We start from the raw sequence: 23341 nt of genomic DNA, 5'->3' as shown, positions 1-23341 counted from the left end.
AGGGACAAAGATACAGGCAGCAGAGGTGGAATGGAAGCACTTTGGCAGTAGCTTTCGTGTGAGGGACAAAGGAATGTGTCAGAGACCCTGCTCAGGTAGGGTAAGGGAGAAGAATTTCTGGTCTACTATTTGAAGTTTAAGTTGCTAGTGGTTCCTTTGACCTCTTTCAATTTGGGGGAAATATCTCAAAGATGAGATTGGAAAAGAAAGCTCAAATATAAATAGGAAGTTAGGAGTACTTGCCATCTTGAAGAATATTACAGTGCCCTGGAGGAGAATCTAAGTATTTGTGTTTGCAGTATGTGCAAGTATAAAAAAAGTGGAGCCAAAGATGGAGTCTGTGGAATCAAAGTAGTAAAAGATGATACAGAGGATGTGAAATCTGAAAAATACGAGGTGTTTTAGGCTGAGGCATGAAAGTTCTTAAAGAAGAGTGAGAGTTTGAGAAGACTAGTCTAGGCAGTCATGTGTTGAGCAGTAGAGTGAGCCTCTACTACATAAAGCGACTGTGGAAGCGGGTCTAGCCCTGAAGCCAGAATTACTGAGGGAAGAAGCAAACACGAAATTCCCCCCCTTGACTGTCACAGTGCCAGATTTGGTTAAGGAATGCAGGAAATGGAGGTCTTGCCAGACTCTTTTTGTTTTTTTAGCACTCTACCAATTGAACAAGGAACCTCGTAGGCTGCTGGCAAGAGTAGATACTTTCAGAGACTCTCAGCCTAAGGCTGTGCCAGGGCACAAGTTGGATGGGCAGTATAAGCCCTTGAGTCCTCTCAGCGTGGACCCGAAGGGAAGGTAGGACGTGGTAGGCGACTGTGCAATCCTGGCCATAGGTTGTTCTTTTTTAAAGGTGACTGTTGATGACAGAGCTGATTGTTACTGATAGCAGGTGATTTCTAGGTGAATTCCTGCCTCCCTGAAGCCCGTAGGAGGCTTTAGTGCTGATTAGCTGCTAGGGGAGTCCCCTCTAGAGATGGAAACATCAATGAGGATGCGAACAGAGAGGCCAGGAAGAGATTAAATTTTGTGGTGTGGTTGTGATGAAGAACATCAAGGAGGAACTGGAGAATCAAAAGTGTGATCGGGCTTCAGGTTCTCAAGGGACTGGGCTTGAAATGAGGGAGAAATGATGTAATAGTTGAAAGTGGTGAAGGAGCGGTGGAAGTTTTAAGGGAGAAAAGTAATGGTGGCTTGTACGAAGGCCAAGAAAGGAGCCAAACTGGAGACTGAAGAAGCAAACAGAGGATGGAAGCTAGAAGAGCACAGGTCAGGTCAAAGGTTGAGGTGTTGGCCAAAAGGGATATATGATGGATCCTTGGAGTCTCAGGAGGAGGAAAGAAAGGGCTGAAGGAGGAGAGGAACAGTTAGTTATAGGGCAAGGGAAGTGGAGGAGGAGAGCTCGCCTCTGCACAGATGTGCATCTGAGCAAGTCTTGTATTTGCTTTCAAGTTGTTATGCTTTAAACAATTTAGGCCAAACTGTTTTTCTTTTTTTTGTTTCCTTTTTTTTAACACTCACCCACGCAACCCTTGGTGACTTCACTGGTCGCCGTCAGCATGAGGGAAAACTTTTACGCACCTCAGACGTGTGTTGAATTAGGCTGATGACTGCACTGAAGGCTCTAGTAGGAGCTTGAGAATTCAGTGCTCCCCTTCTTGGATCTGAGAAGTAATTAAATAAAAGAGACTTCATAGAGGATTATATTGTGCTGTATCTGTTAAGATCCTCTTTCGCTACTCAGAGTTCATGCACAGGTATTAGCCTTATCCCTGAGGCTGTAGGAGCTTTTTCCTAAAAGCCTTGGAGCTAGACGTGTCGTTCAGTTAGCATTTGTATGCGATCACCTACATAGAATTTTGCATCTTTCATTGTAAGGCTAGATATGATGATGAAATATGTCCTGTTACGTTAGGTCTTAGAGCATTGCAGGCTGTTTTAGGTCTAAGCTTCTGTATTACCTCTGGCCTTTTGCACAGGGATGAAATCAAATCATATAAAGAGCCTTGGTAAGATGGGGTAGCAATAGATCTCCAGCCTTAAATAAAAAAAATGAGGGAAGAAAAATCCCACAACTTCTTGAGAGCCTTTTTGACTTCCCATTCTTGCAGTAGGGTAGTTTGAGAACTGAATGGATTGAATGTCAAATGCTGGCACCAGTGAAATTTTATGGTGAGAAATAACCAACTTCTTTCACAAAACTGGCAGGTGAAGTATGTTGGTTTAGTTTCTGAAACAGGTGAGAGATGCTTTTCAAAAAGTTTTCACTTTTCAGGTATTTTGTCAGAGTTGGTTTTTTTTTAGTGTAAAATGAACAGAACTGAAATGGAATGAACGTAACTTCTGAACGGTCCTAGCTTTTATGAAGCAATAACACCATTTTCTTAGCTGTGGTGTTTCTTCCACAGAATGTTTTAGGATAAAATGTATTTTCTGTTACATATGGAGACTCTACTACCCCTTGTATCTAAACTCTAGACGACATCTCCCATTTTTTGTAGATTCTGAACTATTTTGGAAAAGTCAAAATAAGGACTACACTGGTAACGAAGAACGAACCCTACAAGCCACACCCTCATTATCTGGTTGGAAAAGACTGCAGAGATGGCTACTACGAAGCAGAGTTTGGGCCCGAACGGCGAGTCCTATCGTGAGTAATGGTGTTGCTTGGGAGTTCGATTAATTATGCAAGTGCTGTGCTAATCTTAAGGTTTGAAACCCTGACTAGTGATTAAAAGGGCAATTAGTGTGCTGTCTTTGCTGAAGTTTAACTAATCCATCTCAGAGAGAGGGCAACTGCTCTTTGAAGTATTTCCTTGTTTTTTTTCAGTACTTCACATGCTCATCTTTGCTCCTGTTCTTTTCCTGTCACCCTTTTCTTTCCTTTGTTCATTCTCCCCATGTCTGTCTCCTTTTACTTTCTCTGGCTTGATTTGCTTTTTTTAGTCTTGTTCACTAACGCTTCTTACTCTTGAGCATGACACTCCTACATGTGAAAATGATGAGTAATGGAACGGATAACAACAACAACTTTAAAATTAATACTTCACGGTGATTAGGGAAGCTCATGTCTTCCGTGGGAATTATATTTGGAATTTCTGGAAACTGGAGAAAGTTTGTATTGGCTGAGTTATCATGTCATTTAGAAGACAACAGTTGTGACACATCTAGAAACGTGTTAGTAGCTGTTGCTGCTGTTGCTGTTTGTTTGGGTTGGGTTTTTTTTGAGTAAAAATACAGATTCTGCTCAGGCTCAGCTCTGTAGAGCAAACGTGCTGGGGAAGTATCTACTTGTGAATGCAGAAAGGAAAATTCAGGCTATGTATGAGATGTGTTTCTCAGTGCTGATCAGAGGGATATTAAGAATATCTAAATTACAGTTGTATGTGATGGCTTTTCCTGTAAGTTTACCAAGTCTTATGTAATAAAGTAAAAGCAGAGTAAACTGCAACAAATGTGGAGTGATTATAGCCGGAGAGGGAAATGTTTGTGGGTCAGTTTTTTGCGCTGTAGTAAATTTGGAAGTAGGCTATTGCTTTGGGGTAAACATAACTGAGCTGGAAAGAAAATAAGGTAAGTATTTCAGTGTATAAGTAGCCCTTACTCACTGCTTTCAGGCTGATGTGATGCTGTTGATGTTAGTGAAATTACTTCATATTTATATGGATTTGGTCAGTAGAGCACTATTAAAGGAAAGAATTGAAGACATGATCTGTTTGAAGACGATGATTGCCTGATGGTGAAATAAAACCAGTTTTAATAGTGGAGATGCTGCTTCAACATACAGCCCAGGCACAAGTGATCATAAATGCACTGCAGTGTGTTCAGGTGGCGTGTAGAACGTTGACTGTACTGTCTTTTGCTGTTACAGATGCCAACAATTTTGTTAGTTCATTGGTTTTAGCTCTGTTCACAATGCTGCCCTGATTGACAAATGGTAGAAAAGGATTAGTAAATGTAATTCCTGTAATTTTTTCCCTGTCATACCTCTCTAGGAAGGTAGAGCTGTCTCTTCAGGCACTGACCTTCCGCCTTGACTGTTGTAACCTCATCCTCATCGGCTTCCCTGCAAGTAGAGTTCCCCTTCATGTTGTCTGAAAGGCAGATACAAATATCTTAAACTGTTGAGGGACCTTGCACCTTCCTCTGACCATCCATTCACCAGCTTCCCCTCTGACTTCTCAAAGCAAGCTTCCTCCCCAAGGTCAGAGGATGTCTGCTGTTGTAGCCCATCCCGCTTCCTGCTCTTGGCTCTGTGCCTTCTGATCCGAAGTGAAGCAGCCTGATTGCTTAACACTTTTTCTGGTTATGTGTTCTGTTCACCGGGTGCAGGAAGACACTGATGACTGTTTTTCCTCTTGGCGTTTTGTTGCACAAGGTTCAGTGTGTAACCACAAGGCGTGCCAGCAGAGAGGCCATGAAAGGATGTAACTCCAGAAAAGACTGGGATGCTCTGCAAACATTTATTTGCAAATTTTGGTTTTGTCTGCATTATATATGTGCATCAAATCGTGTTCTTTGACACGATGCTGTGCTTCCGTTTCATTTAAGACACTTGTGATTGTTTACTTTATCCATCAGTTCTTCTCAGTATCGTTAGGTTTTAATCCTCTCAGTTTCTTACAAAATAGTAAGTGGGCTACTTTCACTTTACTGATAATGTGAAACTGTGAGCTTCAGTTGAGCTTGACATCAGAGATCCTGATGGGAGGAGGCTCAAAACATTCTCTTTGAAATGTTTCCAGCATTGGTACGCTTTTTTTTAACAAATCATTGGTTACTTTAAGATGAAAGAACAGTATGATCCATAATTGGATCTGGATGTTTAAAGTCATTTTCCTTTTTGTGGCTGGTGACTCAGTCTTCACATTCTTCGCTTCGAGTACATGTTGGAGAAAAGCCTCGTACGATACTAGCGAGCAGGAGATGTCCTCTCTTGGTAGTGGTTCCGGCTGTTTGCTCTTGCTCATCATCCCAAATGGAGCAAAAATCCAATCCTATTTATTTATTTTCAGAAGTGGAATTATTAATCCCAGATTTTGGGCTAGTCTGAGTAATTACTCTGCTTTCTGCTTGTTTCAAGTTCCCCGTGTATTTCCGGTTGAACAAAGTGTTTTGTTCTGCCTGTGGTTAAATAATTTTTGTATGGCTGCCTGAACTCGATCAGAGCCCTCCCTGGCCAAAACACGAGGCAAAAAACTGTGGATGTCTGAGCATTTGACTGCTGCATACTCAGATTTTTACTTCCTAGTTTGCTATCTCTCTACATGGATGATATCATAGGTTTTTTTAATTATTAATTTTTTTCTTCCTCCCTACTTCTCTCTCTCTTCTCGTTATCTTGCTTGCTTCCTGTCAGCTAGCATTTATGTGAAACCCCACGGCCTTGCTGAAGTTCTCAGCAGTTTCTCCTCTGACCTGGCCCTCTGTGTAGCGGTGGTTGAATAGACGCTTCCACTGTGATGACGCGTGTTTAAGAAAATTCTTATAATCTGAGAATTACAGGGTGCTTAAAAGCCTGGTTTCCTTCCATGAGGGGCTCTGTTCAAAGTGGTTAGAAGGTGCAGAGGAATGGCATAGCTGGGTGGAGATTTTATTCAAGGCTGGGTCTGCATACATGATGCTTGGTATCTGTAGCTTGAATGGTGGATGGCTGGAGAGCCTGGCACTTCCAGAGGGCAATTTGGAGATATCATACAGAACAAGTCCTGTTCATGGACTTGAGGTGTCCTTCAGACTGAATCTGTGGAATACAGTGGGCGTTTTTTTGGGAAAAAAGCATAATATGAGCTGTCATCAAGCCCTAAAAAAAGTACTCCCGACAAGAGAAGATAGACGTGGAATTTCTCATCAAGGTATGGTGCAAATCTTGGATGTCAGTAGCCGCAGTATGAAGCCCAAGTGCTTTAGTGAATTATGAGATGCTTCTGCCTTTTATTTTCCTCCAGGTCACTGTATCAAGTTCAGGTTCGAAAAGAAGCTTACATATCCTCTAGTAAATAAAAGTTCTGGGAGTGGAACCTGATTGCAGAGGATTTGGGAACCTCTGAACAGAACGTATTGGGCGCAGGCAAGGGAATTTAAGGAAATTAAACTTAACATCATGCTAGGGTAGTCTTATTCGGAGCAGGGAAATGTAGAACTACTCGTGAATGTTGGCAGGAAGAAGGAGCATCTCTGAGTGCGTTAGGGTGGTTTTTTAAACATAGCTAAAGCAAAAGAACTTTTGCGGAGTTTCAAAGGAAGGGAAGTAGCTGGTATTTTTGGAGAAAGATGCCTGCTGGCACAACCTATCTTCTGAGCTTATTGTAACATCATGAAACACAGATTATTTTTGTTAATTTTTTTTTTACTTCCTGCTTTACATCCACTCAGCTTTGATGATGTCATGGTTTTTCCATGTGGGAAAGAGTCAGCTCGCCTGGGACTCCCCCCACCTCCTGCATCAGGGTGACCTGCACTCTTATGCAAATAAGGAAGAGCTGCAGCTCTTCAGAACTTTTCCATAACTACGTGAGATTTAAAAACCTGTTTAGTCTTGTTTCAGAAAACCTTTAAGATAGTGTTTGAAATTTTATATTCCCTCATAAAAGTAGGAGGGCAGATACGTAGCTAATGCGAATCAGCAGGTTTATTGATAACAAAAATAATTGTGACTTTAAATTACCTGACACTGAGTACTTAACTTTTAATCACTGTAGGTTTGCTGCAGAGTAACAATTTGTAATATAGAAATATATGTTCTTAAAGAATATAAATTCTTTAGAATTTTTAGTATTTTTCACTTCCGTTTCTACTCTTATTTTAGAAAAAACAGCATCTCTGCTTTCCAGATCTTTTACATCCTTCTCAAAATAAGCTTTTTCTCTTTCTTCACTTCTTACACTGTGTGTTGTCATACTAGACAACATCAAATAATTTATTTAATACTACACTCTGGACACTTATTAGTTGCTGAAATCCTGCCACATGTGCTTCAGTTTTCAGAATTTGGGCATTCAGTGTGTGAAGAAGAAGGAGCTGAAGGAATCGATTTCTTTACGAATCTCAAACAAGATTAACCCCTTCAATGGTGAGTAGGAGTTTAGATGGTGCACTTTGCAGGGTGGTGGGCTTTTGTTTGTCATGCATTTACTTTTGTGGTGGAGCTTTTTTTTTTTTCCAAACAGTCTTTTTTTGAGAAACACTCTACCCCTTCTGTGTCCCTCCTAGTCTTTCCTCACTGTCATCACATGGTGAATCTATTGGGATAGTTGCCTGTGGTTGGTTTTCTGGGGTTTTTTTTGGTTGGTTTGTTGGTTTTTTTTTTTTCATTCCCAGCAGCAATATGCTTTGCTGCTTGGACAGAAGCAGTAGGATAGCAGCAGAAACTTTTCCTGGAAACTTTTGCAAGTGTCTTGGGAATCAGATTCCCCAATTTTGGCAGCTATGAGAATAGAAGACTGAATTAGCATAACTCTGCAACAACTTAAACCCTCATAAATATAACTTGCCACTGTCCCATCTCTTCTCTTGTGACACTGGTGTTTGTGACCTCTTAGCCAGCCAGTCCAGGGAGCTGACAAACTCCTTGAAGCTGTCTCTCACTTGATTTTTACATCATGGGAGCTGGTACAGGCACTCAGGGACTCCACAGCAGTACGGTTTGCAGTCAAGTCTGAGGCAACTTGTGTTGCTACAGAACCACACCTGTAAGGGCCTACCCACGGGCTGTAGTTTTATATGACAGCTGATCTGTGGGCTGCTTTCTAAAAGTGTCATCCTGCTCTTCCCTCCATCCCTGGTCACACACTCCTACTACTTTTTCTCACACCAGATACAGAGGCTGTGTGGCTACGCGGTGAACAGACTCAGCAAGTTGCTCCAATGGAAAACCAACTTGCGGGGGAAAAAGATGAAAAAAAGTGGTTTCCCCTCAGATCAACTTGCTAAACCAATTCATCTCACGGCCACATAATTGCTAAGTTGAATCCACAGGAAGAGTGAGGAACACGCAGCAAATTGTAGGGCCAACTGGAGCGGAACCAATGCTTCCAGCGTGCAGGCACAACTAGAGGAAACTAGTTGAAAAGCTTAAATACCGCCAAACTATTAGTTATGCATTATTATGAACGTAGTCCTGTATTTACTTAAGTGCGGCAAGAGCTTGGAGATTTTCCAAATAATTTTTTTTTTCTTAAAATATCTGCAAAAGTCTTGCTGAATTCAGGTAAGACCCTTCTTAGAGAATCGAGATCTGGATTTCTGGCTAGCTTCGAAATACACATTCCTGAATTGGGACAAAAAGAAGCATGTTGACTTACTATAGAATGAGAAATGTTCTAGATATTTTTCTTAATTTTAGAACAGCTGTTTGGAGTCAGGCTGATGATCCTAATGGTTCATCTAAACAATTATCCTGGTTCTGGTAATGCATGTGCACAATAACATCTGTTTTTATGTGAGTTTAGTTCATTGGTGCAATTTAAACAGTTTGAGTGTTTAAATAATTTTACCTTGATCCAGCCAGCTCTACCTTGATTTCAGAGAAAAAAGGGCAACTCTTCTGTTCTGCCCTCTTGGGTTTCTTTTACTCAATAAATAAAAAATGAGTTGACATTTTCTCTTGATGTCGCACTGTAAAAGGACATAATATCCTGTTCTGTACATGTGTTTCACCAAAGTAACTTTAGAAACCACATAGTTAGCTCTGCTCCTAGTGCTGCTGATTGTAGTAGTGAATCCATCTTGAAGTAAAATTGTTCGACAGCACATTTTTACAGTGATTGGCACATAACTCCAAATTTCACTAGTTGTTTTTGGGCAATTACAGCAGGTTGCGCTCGTTAGCATCAGGTCAGATCCTGGGCTGCTTTCCAGTAGTCCAGCAGCAGAGGAGAGCCTGGCTTGGGTGACACACAGGGCAGCACCCTGCTCTGGGCAGGGGTTGTGCTGAGAAGGGGCTGCTGGCAATCCCCAGCCTGCCTAATTGCCTTTTGGCACTTGTTAAGGTGTCAGCACAAAGCAGAGCTGCCTTGAGAATGGCCTCCAGCTGCTCCAGGGCAGTCCTACGCTGAGTAGAGCCCAGAAAGGCAAAGGACCAAGGTCTAATAAAACAGGATTAGTGACAGAAATACTTTTGTGTGTGTACTTAGTTGATCAAAACAGAGTTTCATTAGCAGCAGTCAGCGTAATGTTCATTGCTTGATAAGATTGAAAGTTTTATGTGTGGATTTAGTTGGTTTATTAAGGTCAGCAGAGTATCACTGTGTTCTCCAAAATTGCACAGGCTGTATTGTATCCGTCCTGCATTGTGCTTTACTGATGTGTCTTCAGAAGGGCATTTGACTCTTCTTTTAGAGACATTTCGGAGTTAGGTGCATCCTCTAAGCAGGTCGCATGTTAGCGTTACTCATTTCTTGTATGAACATCATAAAAGAAATTTCGTGGAGCTGAAAACTAGCCTTCAGGGTGTTTGTGTTGGTTGTTTTTTCTTTTTCTGCCCCACCTTCTTCTGGAACAGTCAAATAGTCCCTGTCCTGAGTCTCCTTTCAGGGCAGAGGTTCAGTATTGACCCTATTAACAGATGCAAAATGCCTCCAGCCTGCCAGCGTACGTATTACTCGTTAGTAAAGGATGAAGTAATAGCAAGGCGTGGGTCCACAAAGTTGCATTCCAAACTTCTTTGTGTAAAGGGGCCGTCATCTTCCAGGGAAGCCCAGGTGCCACAGGCAACTGGGATGGCAAAGGGAGAGTGAGCCTTTACACAAAGCCTCTGGTGGTGTCATCCCTCCTCCACGTCTTCCAGCATAGGGTATGAACACACGCTGAATAAGGGTCATAATCAACAACAGTGGGAAGTTGCTTGGTCGTGATTGATATTTGTGTTTTTAAGATAACTTTCTCCAGTCTGTACTGTTGAAGCAACTGATGTCTACCTCTGAACTCCTGGGTGATGATAAGTCAGTATTTGCAGATGGTGCTGTGTGCCTAGCTGGAGCTATCTTCATCTGAGTCGTTCTGCAAGTGTACCTGTAAGGCTGTTTCACTGTGAATTCCTCACTGGTAGCTGGCAGCATTTATCCCTTGTTGAGCTCAGTATGGGCTGTGCAAATTGTGTGCATTCACTAGAATGCAAGTCAGATGACTTGCACTCAGGTTGCTCCTCTTGCTTTAGCCTTGTTTGAGAGTGCTGCTGTTTCTACGCCATCTCTGGACGTGTTCATGATCTGCTGCGTTCAAAAGGTACATCCCATATATTTCTGTCCTTTAAGCTAAGCAATTCTAGAAATATCTTGTCTCTTACTCCTGAGCGCACCAGGGAAATGGTGCGCAGCAGCAGCCTAATGCGGAACTAGGACTCCTTGGCATGATGATATAAATAGCACAGCATCCAAGGAGCAGAGTTACTCCTCCAGTGGAGCTGGTCCACGTCTGCTTTCTAAGGTGTTTGTTTTCTTTTAGTAGCTGTTGAGTTGTGCTGTATCCTTGTCTTGCCGTGTCCTGTCTGATGTACAGCCAACTCAAATTAAAAGAAGAGCCAGTCTTCAGTTAAGAGCTTTTGTGGGTGGGTGTGACTTGACAGAGAGACAACAATTGAGTTAATAGCAACTCAAGTTAATTATCAATGAGGAAAAGCTCTAAATGTGTTCCTTAAATTTAGAGGAAAGCTGTACTTAGCACGGTATTACAGAGGACTAACCTTTTTCTAGCCAAATGGGTGACAGCATGAAAACTCTGGACTTGTCTTACAGTGAGAAACCCAGAGAATTGCCAAATTTTAGGCCATTGACTGAGTGGTATAAATAGACTTTCCCTGGAGCTTGGCACACGCTTTAGATTCCTCTTCCTTTGGAACTGCTCTTGCTGATAAGCGTTTAATTCATTTTTAGGCTCTCCCCTGTACCCCACAGCTAATTCGGCTCCGTTTGCCTCCGCGGTCTTTCCTTTGCCGTTTCCCCTTTCCGCCCGCGAGCAGCTGACCCCACATCGGCTTCGCGCTCGTCACCGTCTCCACGCCACCCCCTGCACGCCTCCGCACCAGGCTCGGTCCCGCACCAGTCACACTCGCTTCCCACCCACACGCGCCGTCACGCTCTCCGCAGCTTCCCTCGCGGGCGGCTGCGCTCGTCGGACCCCCCCGTCTCCTCTGACGCCACTCGCCCACGTCGGGATCCCCCCTCTCCACCCCGCTCGCTGCAGGGGAGCGCCGGCGTTATGGGGGGGCTTATTGAGCCATGGGTTACGCGGGCAAATCAGCAAAATCTTATATACTCTTAGCAAGAACTCGGGAGTTGGGAATGGTTTGAAAGTGGAAAGCATCGGTGTCCTCTGGAACAAACACCCCAGATGTTAAAAGAAACTGTTAAACTTCTCTCCTTAAATTAAAAACAAATGTGAGGCCCCCCCCCCCCCCCCAAAAATCTTGGTAAGTGAGAGTTGTCAGCAGTTTATGAAGCACAGAGCAGCTCCGCTTGGGAAAGCTCGGTGTTCTGATCGGAATGTGCCTTCAGCTCTCACCTTTGGAAAGCCCTTAGTTCTTTCATGTCGCAAGCAAATGCTTCTTGCTGTTTGTGCTGAAACCTTTATATTAACCTAAAGGACAGCCGCTTTTCAAATCGTGTAAAAATGAAAACTGCCAAGTAGAGACAAAAAAAATGCTGACTTTTTTTCATACTATAAACAGAAACTGCTAAAAAACGTCTTAGAGGCATATGTGCGCTGCTGGATATATTTGCTTAAATCTGTTCCAATTTTACCTTTTTCAGATTGAACTTAAAACAGGAGAAGAACCCAGATTCAGAGAAACATTGTCTAGACCAAAGCAAGGGCTGAGTTTCCAAAGTTTTAATTTGTATTCCTGCTTCATCCCTTGGCTTTTGTATCAGGTCAGGCCATTCACCTTCCCTGTACCTCTTTCTCCTGTGAAACAGGGAAATGTGACCATAGAAGTTTGGGCGTTTATTGACTGTAGATTAGCATCTGAATTTTATGGTTGTTTGCATTAATCAGCCCTCTGAGTTTGTGCTTTTTATTGAAATTATTGAGTGTTGCTGATGCATGTTCTGGTTATAGGTACCCGCAAAGTTTCTTTTTTCTGCAGAATTGATTGAAACTTCCCTCTTCGTGGATCACAGGTATAAACCAGGCATGAGTGTATTGGGAGAAGAAACATAGTGCTGCCACGTTCCTTCCTTCCCCTCGTTCCCAGCTTCTACCTCTCAGCAAGTGCTAGTAGGTGGAATTATGTCTGTGGACATGTAGCTGGACAGCCTGGCCCGTCATCCAGTGCTGTGTGTCCGGTTGCTGAACTCCAGGTGCAAAGAGCACAATATTCTGCTTTTGACAGCATGGGACAAATAGCATGCGAGGATATCTGCTCTTTTCTTTGTGCTGATATGGCTGTAGTTCACTTGGAAAAAGCAAACGTAGCATTAAACTAGCTGGTGAGATCCTTTTTAGCCACCTAGAGTTCAGCTACAGGAGACACCAGCCACCTACTTGGGCAATGTAGCGTGTGCTGTGTTACCAGGCTGCTGTAGCCTTTCCAGCCTGGCTGCCATATAGCTACAGGAGACACAGTCACAACTGTAGGTTGAGGAGGGAGTAAACTGAATCTGGAATCTACCTCTCGGGCACTGAGAGGGACCTGTGGCTTGTACCTGACTTCCCTGACTGCTTGAAGCAGCGCTGGAGAAGAGGCAGTCCCTTCCTTTCGCTGCGTCCGTCTGCTTCCACCGTTTCCCTTGTACCAGGGCTAGCGTTCGTGGGAACCGACAGCCTGAAAACAAGCCTTTTCCTCTTTTCTTCTGGCAAGTTAGCTTTCAGCCAGACCAGTTCCTTGATCTGATTCACCACATGAGAGCTAGTCCCAGCGTAAGAGTAGTGCTGGAAATGAAGGTTGGGCAGAGCAGCCCTTTACAGCAAAACCTCTGGCGTAGACTTGAGTTAAACCACTCAGTCGGTATCAGGGCGAAGCGGGGTATCTGTGTGCTCCAGGAGCAAAACGCTTGAGGGCAAACCACCTCTGTGTCATCACTTAAATGAAACTGAGCTCCCAGCGTAGCCCTAAATTAAAAACCATCCTCTGCGTAAGAGAAAAGGCAGAATACAGCTCATCGTGATTATTAATGATGTGTGTTCCTGAGCGGTCTCCTTGGTGAAGTGTTTTTGTTTGTGGAAGGTCGTTCTCTTTGTTTGAGATCTAGGGTGGCTCATATGCCCCCGCGGCCCCTCGTTGGGAAGGGAAGGTCATGAGATGTCCCTTTGCAGGGTAGACTGGTGTCCTCTGCGTAGCCCTCTCTGAATGTGTCACACCACAGCGTTTGCCCTGGAAGTTTCCGTGCAGGTTAAGTTTAGATGCTGAAGTACCTCCAACTCCACCCACTCCAGAAGTTTCTGACATCATCAGTCTAGAAGTTGGGTGGAGGGCTGTGTGTGAGGGATCTGCTATTTAATCAGGTATCGTGTTATCAGTCAAAAAAACTAAACACTTAATCATTTGTCTTCAGTGTTCAGAATAAACTTTCACTTTCCCTGTAGCATCACCTGATGAGTAAACATCAGAGCCCTTAATCCCTCTGTAATTTCATCAGATAAATGGTATTTTATTGGCCTTTCTGGATGTTGAAGGCTGTTAAAATAGTAAAAAACATTAGAAATTAACAAACCAGAACAAACAGGAGGCCTGATCTTATCGGCATCTTTAATTTTGTGCCTAAACTTGGAATTGCCTGTTGGTGGGTTGATCCCTGAAAATCTCCCAATTTTGTGTTACTGAAGCAAATCCAATAATTTCTGTCATTCAGTAGAAACCCAGTGGAGCATCTCTGGACTTCATTGACACATGTCTCTGAGACAGGGACAACCCAAACCTAACGCCTGTGTTGCGTGAGCTGCTCAGAGTAGCCAGGTCAGGTTAGGAGGAGTTCATGATTTAGCTTGTGTGGTGTGTTTTTCTGTCCACACTGGGATTGTCTTAGTCTCTTCCTGCATTAGAGGATCATGGACTAGAGAATTATTTCACAAACGGTTTTACAAAGAAAGGATTTACTGGTTATTGTAGCCCTGTCCAGGTTGAACAGCTAATACTCCCTAAATTTGGTTGTAACTCTAGGTACTGCTTTTTAAATTCTTTTGCCAGAATCTTGGTGAGTGGGGTTAGTTTTCTTTGCTTTTTCCATTGTGCCGGTGGTATTTTTGTGGATCCTTTGGCATCATGTCCCATATTTACCTTAGAATTTTGATTCTTTTTTAATACTTAATTTCTGTGTGTTTGAGTTGCGTTAATTTTGGAAGCTCTCCTACCCCTTGTAAAAGAGCTGTACTTACAAACATTCCTTCATGCGCTCCTGTTTGCACAGATAACTACGGAAAATGAATTTCTGCCTGGTTAACGCTGGGGTTTTTTATTACATCGGGCCGTCACATACGTGGATTGTTGGTTGGATTCCAGCCCTTTCGGTTGGATTCATATGAAGACAGTAAGGTGTGGTACCACACAGCGAGAAGCAGTCAGAAGAGGAAGTTGAACCCTTGCCAAGACCAGAGCCCTTCTTCCTTTTACCCGTGTGTCGGGTTCGAGCCTTTTTTACCGTATCTGCTCTCGACGTGCCGCGTCGTGCGACGTTTTTCCTTCACGTGTCTCACGTCCCCAGTTTCAGTAGAGCTACTTGTGTGGAGCTTGCAGGGGGTGATGGAGCGGCCACTCTTCAGTCCTTTCCGTTCCCAAAATCTGTAACAGCATTTCTTAACTTTAATAACTTCAGGTTTGTCAGGTTTAACCCTGTCTGTTGTCCTTCTGAACAGAAGTCGGTGAAGTAACACCGAATGACACGACCATCCTCTGTCCGGCCATACCCCAGGGATTAGTCAGTGTGTTTGTCTGCCTCGGTTTTGTTTGTTTTTAATATTCTTAATATGCTGTAAGCCAGCATCCGTTCGGGTTAGTGGCTGCTCTCAAATTGACTTCAGAGGGAGCAGAATTAGACGTTTGTTAAAAATAACAACGCTTGATTTTGTTTGGACAGTTGTCTTTTAGGTGGGAAGGGAATATGTTTTGAAATCGGTGAAAGCTGTGCGCTTCCTTGTACGAAGATGCAATCTAGCCTCTATATATTTTTTGAGCATGTCATCACAAGATGGAGTTGCAGCTGTCTTGTTCTCATTTTTTGCTCTGTTATGTTCTTCTCATCTGATTAAAAATAGCCCAAGAGGAATCAGTCTTGACTGAGCACTTCCTCTTTCAAAGTACAGAGATTTTTTTTTTAAGTTGCATTAAATCGTTTATAAGGACATGCAAATTAGGAGCAGCATTTTTTGCTGTACGCAACTCACTGTATTTTTCTTATGATTATTGGCACGCCGCACGTTTCCTGTATCGGGTGGTTAAACAGATTTATTGGGAATTTGCGAAAGTTCATAGTATAGGAAATGATGTAATTTGAACACTGGCATTACTAATTTTCTCTGTGTCTGGCGTATTTTTGCATTTATAGAGTTCTCTTTAAGCTTTAAGTCCGCTGTGATTTTTGTTTCTGAGGAAGAGGCTGCCGTGCCTGTGGAAAACGCGGCACAGGACTGATCCTGCTTTAACCCGTGTGGGAGAGACTTGATGGCACAACCACAACGTCCTTGCTTTTGATTCAGAATCAAAAGCCAGATCCAGGTTTTGTGCTTGGCTTCTATCTACTAGGAGTTGACTTAGACAAAGGTGGTGAATCTCTGTGCTCAATTTCATTTTGAAGAGGTTTGGAATTTGACTACCAGTTGGGCTCTTGGGCCAGATCCACACCGTCACCAGTGGCTACTACAACACACAGATGGAAGCCTTGATGCCATTGTGTCCTTGGGAGCTGATTACCTGCTGGCTGTGATGTCAGAGCGTGGATTAGAAGGATGACGTGAGCTGCCCGAAGCAAAGTAGCATTTCACTTCTGATCACCCCTTCTCCAAAGTGCAATCTAGAGAACGCACTTTTCTTTTTTCCTTCTTTAAATCAATCTGTATCAAGAGGCAGTTGGGCTGCAGAGTCTGCCAAAGCTGAGTTAGCCTGAACAGCTGTATATTCCAAACCTGTTTTCTAAAGATCCTCTTTTATTATGTTAGCAGGTCAGCTAATGAAGTACCTTAAATTATAAAACTTTGCTCTGCATACCTGGTAATACAGTCAGCCACCAACCTGCAAGGTGCGTGCTGGCAGAACTCCCCTGGGCACCAGCATTTCTGAAGTTATGGATGTAGTTGCTGCTTAGTTTTGTGCTTGCTGATGTATTTGTCTTGAAATATTGCAGTTCATGGACTTATAAAAGGGAAAGGTGATTTGACGACTTTTTACAGTAGAGACCAGCAGAAACTGAGATATTTGGAGCACAAGAAAGACTAAAAATGCCAGTGGAAAGTATTCTGAGCTTAGTACACTTACTATTTCACACTATCAAAAGGTGAAAGGAACAAATCATTCAAGTGGGCATTGTGGAATCCCACTCGTGGCAGGGTGTAGACCAGCCCAGTGATAGATGTTAAAGGTCAGAGCATTGCAGTCTAATCAGTACAGTGCGATCCCCAGACTTCTTATCGCGGGCACGTTTCATCTTTTCTTCTTGCAAAGAAGCCTTTGAAAGGGCAGGGGAAGGAGTGAACCTGAGAGGTGGTGATCTGTTGACGTGGCACACGTTCACTTCAGATAATTGTGAGGAGTAGCTGACTATGCTGAACTGCTGCTCTGAACAATTTTGGAAAAGAGCGCCACTTGAAATGATTTTAATTATCAGTACTTAAAGGAAATTAAATCAGTTCCTCATTTTGCTAGCATTGAATGTCGATGTAGTAGTTAATGTCAGACATTAAAGGAAAGCATCAAATTCAGAGAGGGCTCCTTTTCCTGGAATCACTCATTAAGCTAGGAGTACATGAAATATTCAGTAATGGTATCCCAGGTCCCATGTCTCGAAATTAAAATAAGTGAAAGAGCAAACAAAACTGAAATGCCGAGCTTGCATTACTGTGTTCTACACTGGGAGGAATACCTAAGGAATATGTAAGGAAATACGTAGGGAAACGGATCCTTTCCAGCAAGGGTTTGCTGCTTGTATTACCAAATTATATCATAATGACACCACTGATCACTACTCTCAAAGGTACTGAAGTGGCACAGATGTTGGGGGAGGACATGGTTTGTGTTGTTTCGGCTTCATTCTCGCCCCAAGAACTGCCTTCTGATTGTTTTTCCATCTCAGTTTCTAGAGGAAAATAATGATATCATGTAGAAGTCTCTCACTGTTAGTGAGCTAACTCTGTCACAGCTGAAACCAGGACAACGTCCTAGGACTTATGTGTATGGAAAGATGTCTCTTCACCAGTGGCATTCATTTTGTAAATTTTATCATGCACGAACAAGAGAGAAACGTGTCCAGGGAATGAATTTCAAACTATAAATACATGAAGCTGTTCTGGAAGGCAAGGTGAGGAAACCAGACACAAGAAGCAGCAGGAGAACTAGGGCAGTTTAGCCGCCTTTGATGAAGGGAAAGCGTCAAAGGCTTCTGGATCATTTATTGTGTACGAGGAATTTATTCATGCAGCCCCTGTAAAGCTAGCAGGGACTATGGGCACGTTTCGTCTGCCTTGGCAACATCATCTTTTTTACTGGTGGACATTTGGGCCCAGTTTGTTAAAGAATTACTGCTGATTTTGTTGACTAATCCTCAGTCTTGTCTTGTCTTTTCTCCTGTTCAGTGCCTGAAGAACAGCTGCACAACATCGATGAGTATGATCTCAATGTTGTCCGCCTCTGCTTCCAAGCTTTCCTCCCCGATGAACACGGCAACTACACGTTAGCTCTTCCTCCTTTGATTTCCAACCCCATCTATGACAACAGTAAGTACCAACTCAGTCAAACGTGTATTTTTATTTATTTTATTTTCCTCTTTTTGCTTGAGATGAAAAATGTCAGGCCAGTTTCTGAGGTCTGGGCTGGTCCTCTGGGTCACTTCGGTGCCTCGAGACGGTTTGATGCATGCCTAACACATGGCAAGTCAGTGAGCATATACTCAAAAGATGATCCCAGGGTGAAGTGTTGGCCCACCAGAGTAAGAATTGCCCGCTGCATCCATGGACTCATGCACGGATGCTTTCTCAGCCCGTGTTTGCATGTCACAGCTTTGATTCCAAGGAAAGGCCTGCTTCTGATGTGGCAAGCAATTAAAATAAATAGTGGGGAAATGGATGACTGCCTTAAGACTGATCTGTTTTGCAAGGATGTCCTCTGAAGCCTGTTTGTACCATGAGGAGTCTTGCCTTTGCCTTGTGAGGGCTCTGGAACAGGACTCTCTCTTGAGATTTATCCTGGTGGGGAAACTGTCTTAATGCCATTATCTATCCCTTTTGTATCCCAGTCGGTTGCTGTTTTCACTGTATAGGTAGGTAACTGAGGGAGTGTTTGTTCATGCTCTGGGAGGGTGCAGAAGTATGTGGAACACCCCTTCTTGGCACCGTTTTCCACATTCCACAGCACTGGACTTGGCATGGCTTTGGCAGGTCGCTGCAGTTGAGGATTTCAGCCCTCAACGTGCGCTGGGCTTCTCTGCCGGAGAAAAATGGCAGAAGAGCTTTTACTCCTTGAAAACTTTCTGGCAGTGGTTTTATTTCTGCAGTGGAATTATTTCCGTGCTAAATATTTAAGATCAGGGGACACTACTTCAGCTGAAACTAGCAAGTAAAATGAGGTCTGCGTTTTATAAAGTTGATGTTAGAATTGTGTTGTTGTGGGCATAACCGTTATGAGAACGTTGACTATGAACTCTGGCGTGTTTGATATTTTTAGAGTCTCTTCTAGAATTATCTAGAAGTTGGAACTGTGTCCATTGTGTTACTGACAGCCCTTGAAGTACTAAAGTCATTAGGGTTGGGATAAAATTGATGTAGAAGGTTTGCAGCGATGTCTCAGATGCCATTTAGAAATATGCCAAATCATGATTACTCGTCTACGTTGATTGACGTCAGTCTTTGCTGAGCTGCTGAAATGACAAGAGAGCTGTGTGGTGGGGGAAGCTTGGTTTTTTTAGTGTGGGTGTACGTGGGCAGCTTCTGGTACACTATAGGTATGTAAGATCCTCCGTGTAACGTAGCAGCGGTGTAAATAAAACAGTGCGTAACTGCAGCCACAACTCAGAAAAATTATGCTGCTCTTTGTCTGGGACAGAAGTTTCAGATCTGAATTTCTTTTAAGAAAACGTTAGGCTGCTTAAACAACGTGCTCCATCATACAGAGCTGGGTAAGGTCAGGTTATAACTTCAGGTAACAAATAAAATTGTACGGTAAACCGGGCTTGGAAATCTTAGGTTGTTAATGTTTCAAGCTTTTGCAGATCAGTCCACATCAGGAGCAAAAAAGTATTCAGAGCTGCTCTGAAAATCAGCTTTGCACATTTTAAATCTAGTATTTTCTTCACTTTCTAACATTTTGTAGTCTCCACTTGCTTTAGATAGTAGAGATACATAAGAATAGCGTGAACATACTAGGGAGGCAATCACATAAGCAGAGACTGCAGGTGTACAAAATTCAGCAGTACAGGCAGCTTCTGTTTCCAGTTGCTTACAATGTTAACTGGTTTTGAGCAGAAATTTCCCAAGCTGTGTGTCTCACCACGCTGAAAACTCTTGGGAGGAGTCAGATAGAGCCGCTTCACCCTTCCTGAGAAGTGAGGTTAGGGAGGACGTGGTGTCCTGCCCTTGTTGAAAGCCACGTGGGTTTTGGTGAGGAACTCGTTTTTCTAGGAGTTTGTTACCAGGGATGTGCTCTTGGGGAGCAAGGAACAGGAGTGGAGGTGAGGGCTTACATAGGGGAAGAGAGATGGGAGCAGCACAGCATGACAGAGGCCGCAGGGAACGTCTCCCTCTGAGGCTGGTGCCGAATTTAGCGTTCCTGCACAGCACCAGAGCTGACAGCAGAGCGGTGTGTCCCCGTCTGCTGGTGTTCGAGTTTCTTGCCTTTGTCTTCCCTTCTAAATTCTTTGTCTAAAGACAAACCAACACACTCCAGCCTAGGAGACCTGCCCAAAAACCTGTTAAAAGGACAGCCAGTGCCAGTCGAGCATACAGAAGTGAAACAAAGGTAAAATTAGGCTTCTCCTTGCAATTCTTAATTTACCTTTCCTGTGAAAAAGAGACGATGACACTGTCAATCATATGATCCTGTGCTGTTTCTGGGTTTGTTTTGTTTCCCCTCCCTTCAAAGTTTCTGATTCATTCAGCAAATGAAGTGGCGTGCGTCATGTAGTAAATGAGGCTGTAGTACCCACTTTTCCTAATAATGGTAATAATAGAGCTGCAGATAGTAACTACGTAACTGGGGTCTGGCCTGAGGTTTCAAGGAGCTGTTTTAAGCGTAGTTCGTGTTGTGCTGCAGCCTACCTGTATGGTACCATGAAGATTGGGCAGGAATTGACTCAAACTGAGACTCTGAAGTAGATTTAAAAAAAAAAAAAAAAATATTTTTTTTTGAGGGTGACACCATGAGCTTTGGTTTTGTATTTCATCTCTGTGCTGGGAACAGGGAGCCCGTGGTGGTGCAGACTTGTGTTGCTGTGGCAGTAGGAGGATCAGTTTCCGAGTCGCAAAGTGGCACCAGCCGGATCCTCCCAGGCGTTTTGGAGTTGATGTCTTGACATAAGAAGTTGAGAGAACATCACGGCACGGTGTAGTTTCCTTCCGTTGGGATTGGAGGGGTGGAAGAGGGTGCAATAAACAATGGATATGGTCACAGACAGTAGCAGAGAAATGAGCATCAGTTACTTCGTACGTTAAACAGAGATGAGGTCCTAAAATTGGTATATGCTCATGTACTTAAAAGTATCAACACCAGCATGTAGGCCCAGGGGGTGAACCTGCAATTCTAGAGAGAGTTCTTCCATTCTGGCTTCCGTTTGTTCTTTCTCACTTCTGAGTCACTACATTGTGACATTAGTGCCCTTTTAAGTAAACTGTAACACAGCCCACGAAGCTCCAAGGGGGCTGTTGTTCCTTGCAGCAGTCTCTCCTGTCCATATTTACCCTGCAGGAAAGCTGCTGCTACTGAATGGGGTCAGGCACCGTCAGGCAGTGCTTGTCCCCATCCCGCCGGAGTCCCTTGTAGCCATCAGGTTGTTGGGATGCAGCGTGCAGACTTGGGGGGCGGTTAATTTATCGCGACGTAGAACACTATGTGTGATTGTGCAGAGGGCAGCTCTCCATCCTCAACTATTAGGAATGCTGTCTGCGTACAGCCACAGCTTGGGCTTGAATTTTGAGCATTTTGGGGTGAAATCTGTAAAGCCGTGAAAGTTGGACTCCTAGACCTGTTCTCAAACCCCCAGAGAGGGTAACAGAGGAGAGGCTCGATGGCCAAATATGTCTGTGAATAAAACTACAACCAGATACTGAGAGAGGGGAATTTTCTTGACTTGCCAGCCCAGCTTTTTCCAGAGAAGTACGACACTAACAGGTAATCAGTCGCTCAGAGAGCCGCTTTGAATTCTACAGCTTGATGACAGCAGTGCTGAGCACAGTGATGTCATTCAGGGAGGTATTTCGAGAGTACTCGAGAATAGATAGGGAGGGAAGGGCACAGTCTTGTGTTGGAGATGAGTGGTTGGGAGCTGTAGGATCATGGAACATCAAGCCCTGCTTCTGAATTTCTTATGTGGACCGACTTGTTTAGTGTGGATTTCGGGGTGTGTCATGTTCCTCCAGCTGTTGCCTTCGCTCCTCCAGCTGTTGCCTTCGCTCCTCCAGCTGTTGCCTTCGCTCCTCCAGCTGTTGCCTTCGCTCCTCCAGCTGTTGCCTTCGCTCCTCCAGCTGTTGCCTTCGCTCCTCCAGCTGTTGCCTTCGCTCCATATGCCTCAACTCCCAGCACCTCGTCTTCAATAGCGACAAAGTTACAGTAATTCTTTGTCATCGGATTTGCCTGTTCCTTTCCAGGAGCTCCCAATACAGCAGAATTGAGAATCTGTCGCGTAAACAAGAACTGTGGAAGTGTAAAAGGAGGAGATGAAATATTTCTACTGTGTGACAAAGTTCAGAAAGGTAACCTTGACTGGGTTTTTTCTTTCTCTTTGTCCCAAATGGCCGACGCTCCCACTTCCTAGCTGGGGAACTGAAGCCCTTCACCGCACTCCTGACTAAGTGGTCTGGTTTTGTAGCTGCGTAAAATCGATTTCAGGTTCAAGGACTCTCAGCACTTCTGAAAGATACTCTGTGCCATTTACTTTGTATCTGAATTCTGAGTCAGGCTCCTTCCTTTGTTCCCCTTCCCCTTATTTTCTGCCCCAAGTTTTCAGTTCTTCAGCTTAACGAGCATCTTCTGTTTCTAACGGACTAGATGATATAGAAGTCAGGTTTGTCTTGGACAACTGGGAGGCCAAAGGTTCCTTCTCACAAGCTGACGTTCACCGTCAAGTTGCAATCGTGTTCAGAACGCCGCCGTTTCTCAAAGACATCACCGAGCCCGTCACGGTGAAGATGCAGCTGCGAAGACCTTCAGACCAGGAAGTCAGTGAACCTATGGATTTCCGATACCTGCCAGATGAAAAGGGTATGGTTCCAATTAGTTGAGTTTCTTAAAAGCCATTACCAGTGCAGAACTCAGGTTGATGATAAACAGGAGCTTAATTAGTAAAAATTCTACAACGCTGCTTCTACAAAGTAGATTTTTGGGTTTTAAAACTAACAATAGTCAGTTTCCTCCTTCTTTCAGTGAAAATATCAAGAATCAGGGTTAATAACACTGTCTTGGTTTGTTAGTGCTGTCATGTCTGAGAAGTTTTGCTTTAAATGTATCTTACTACAATGAGGTGCCACTAGTGTAAGTTTTAGAAAGTTCCTTTACTAATTACAGCAAAGAGCAACATTAAGACTTTCCCTTTCCGCTCCTTTCTCTGCAGATCCATATGGCAACAAAGCAAAAAGGCAAAGATCAACGTTGGCTTGGCAAAAGCTCATACAGGACTGTGGTAAGGCAAATATTTGTCTTTTTCTTGTTTGAGTGAACTTATATTTAGATGGAGTTACTTTATATAAAAACAAACATTCAGTGTAGACTCCTGCTTTCTTCTGTGGCAGGATCAAATGTGACCGAGAGGCCCAAAGTAGCTCCATTCTCCGCTGTCGCTCCTGAAGGGAAGCTGATTAAGAAAGGTGGGTTTTTGCGTGCGTGTCGCGGTCCGGCAGCGGTCTGAAACAAGTAGTGCCTGTTTGCTGTGGGGAAGGGCGTTTTGTCAAGGGGGCTCTGAAGTTCCCAAGGCAGCAGTAGTACCAGTCTCTTACTTTCCCTCCTCCAGATTCTTCTCAAAGCCTCAGGCGTGCTGCAACTTCCCCTTTGCACAGGAGA

General features: G+C 43.7%; 1 protein-coding gene across 1 annotated transcript in view; it reads left to right on the top strand.

Annotated features, from left to right (window-relative positions):
* The window catches only part of REL (REL proto-oncogene, NF-kB subunit), a 32151-nt gene that overhangs the window by 6816 nt on the left and 1994 nt on the right, over positions 1 to 23341 (top strand). Inside the window, exons 3-9 of the mRNA XM_086631130.1 lie at positions 2499 to 2647; positions 6978 to 7069; positions 17713 to 17853; positions 21934 to 22038; positions 22334 to 22546; positions 22896 to 22964; positions 23074 to 23148. Of these exons, the coding sequence (XP_086487256.1) occupies positions 2499 to 2647; positions 6978 to 7069; positions 17713 to 17853; positions 21934 to 22038; positions 22334 to 22546; positions 22896 to 22964; positions 23074 to 23148 (844 nt within the window). The remainder of the gene's footprint in view (positions 1 to 2498; positions 2648 to 6977; positions 7070 to 17712; positions 17854 to 21933; positions 22039 to 22333; positions 22547 to 22895; positions 22965 to 23073; positions 23149 to 23341) is intronic.

This window comes from Tauraco erythrolophus, chromosome 2, assembly GCF_009769465.1.
Source record: "Tauraco erythrolophus isolate bTauEry1 chromosome 2, bTauEry1.pri, whole genome shotgun sequence".
Lineage (NCBI taxonomy): Eukaryota > Metazoa > Chordata > Aves > Musophagiformes > Musophagidae > Tauraco > Tauraco erythrolophus.
The sequence above is the reverse complement of the archived record's forward strand: the minus strand, read 5'-3'. Positions and strand labels throughout refer to the sequence as shown.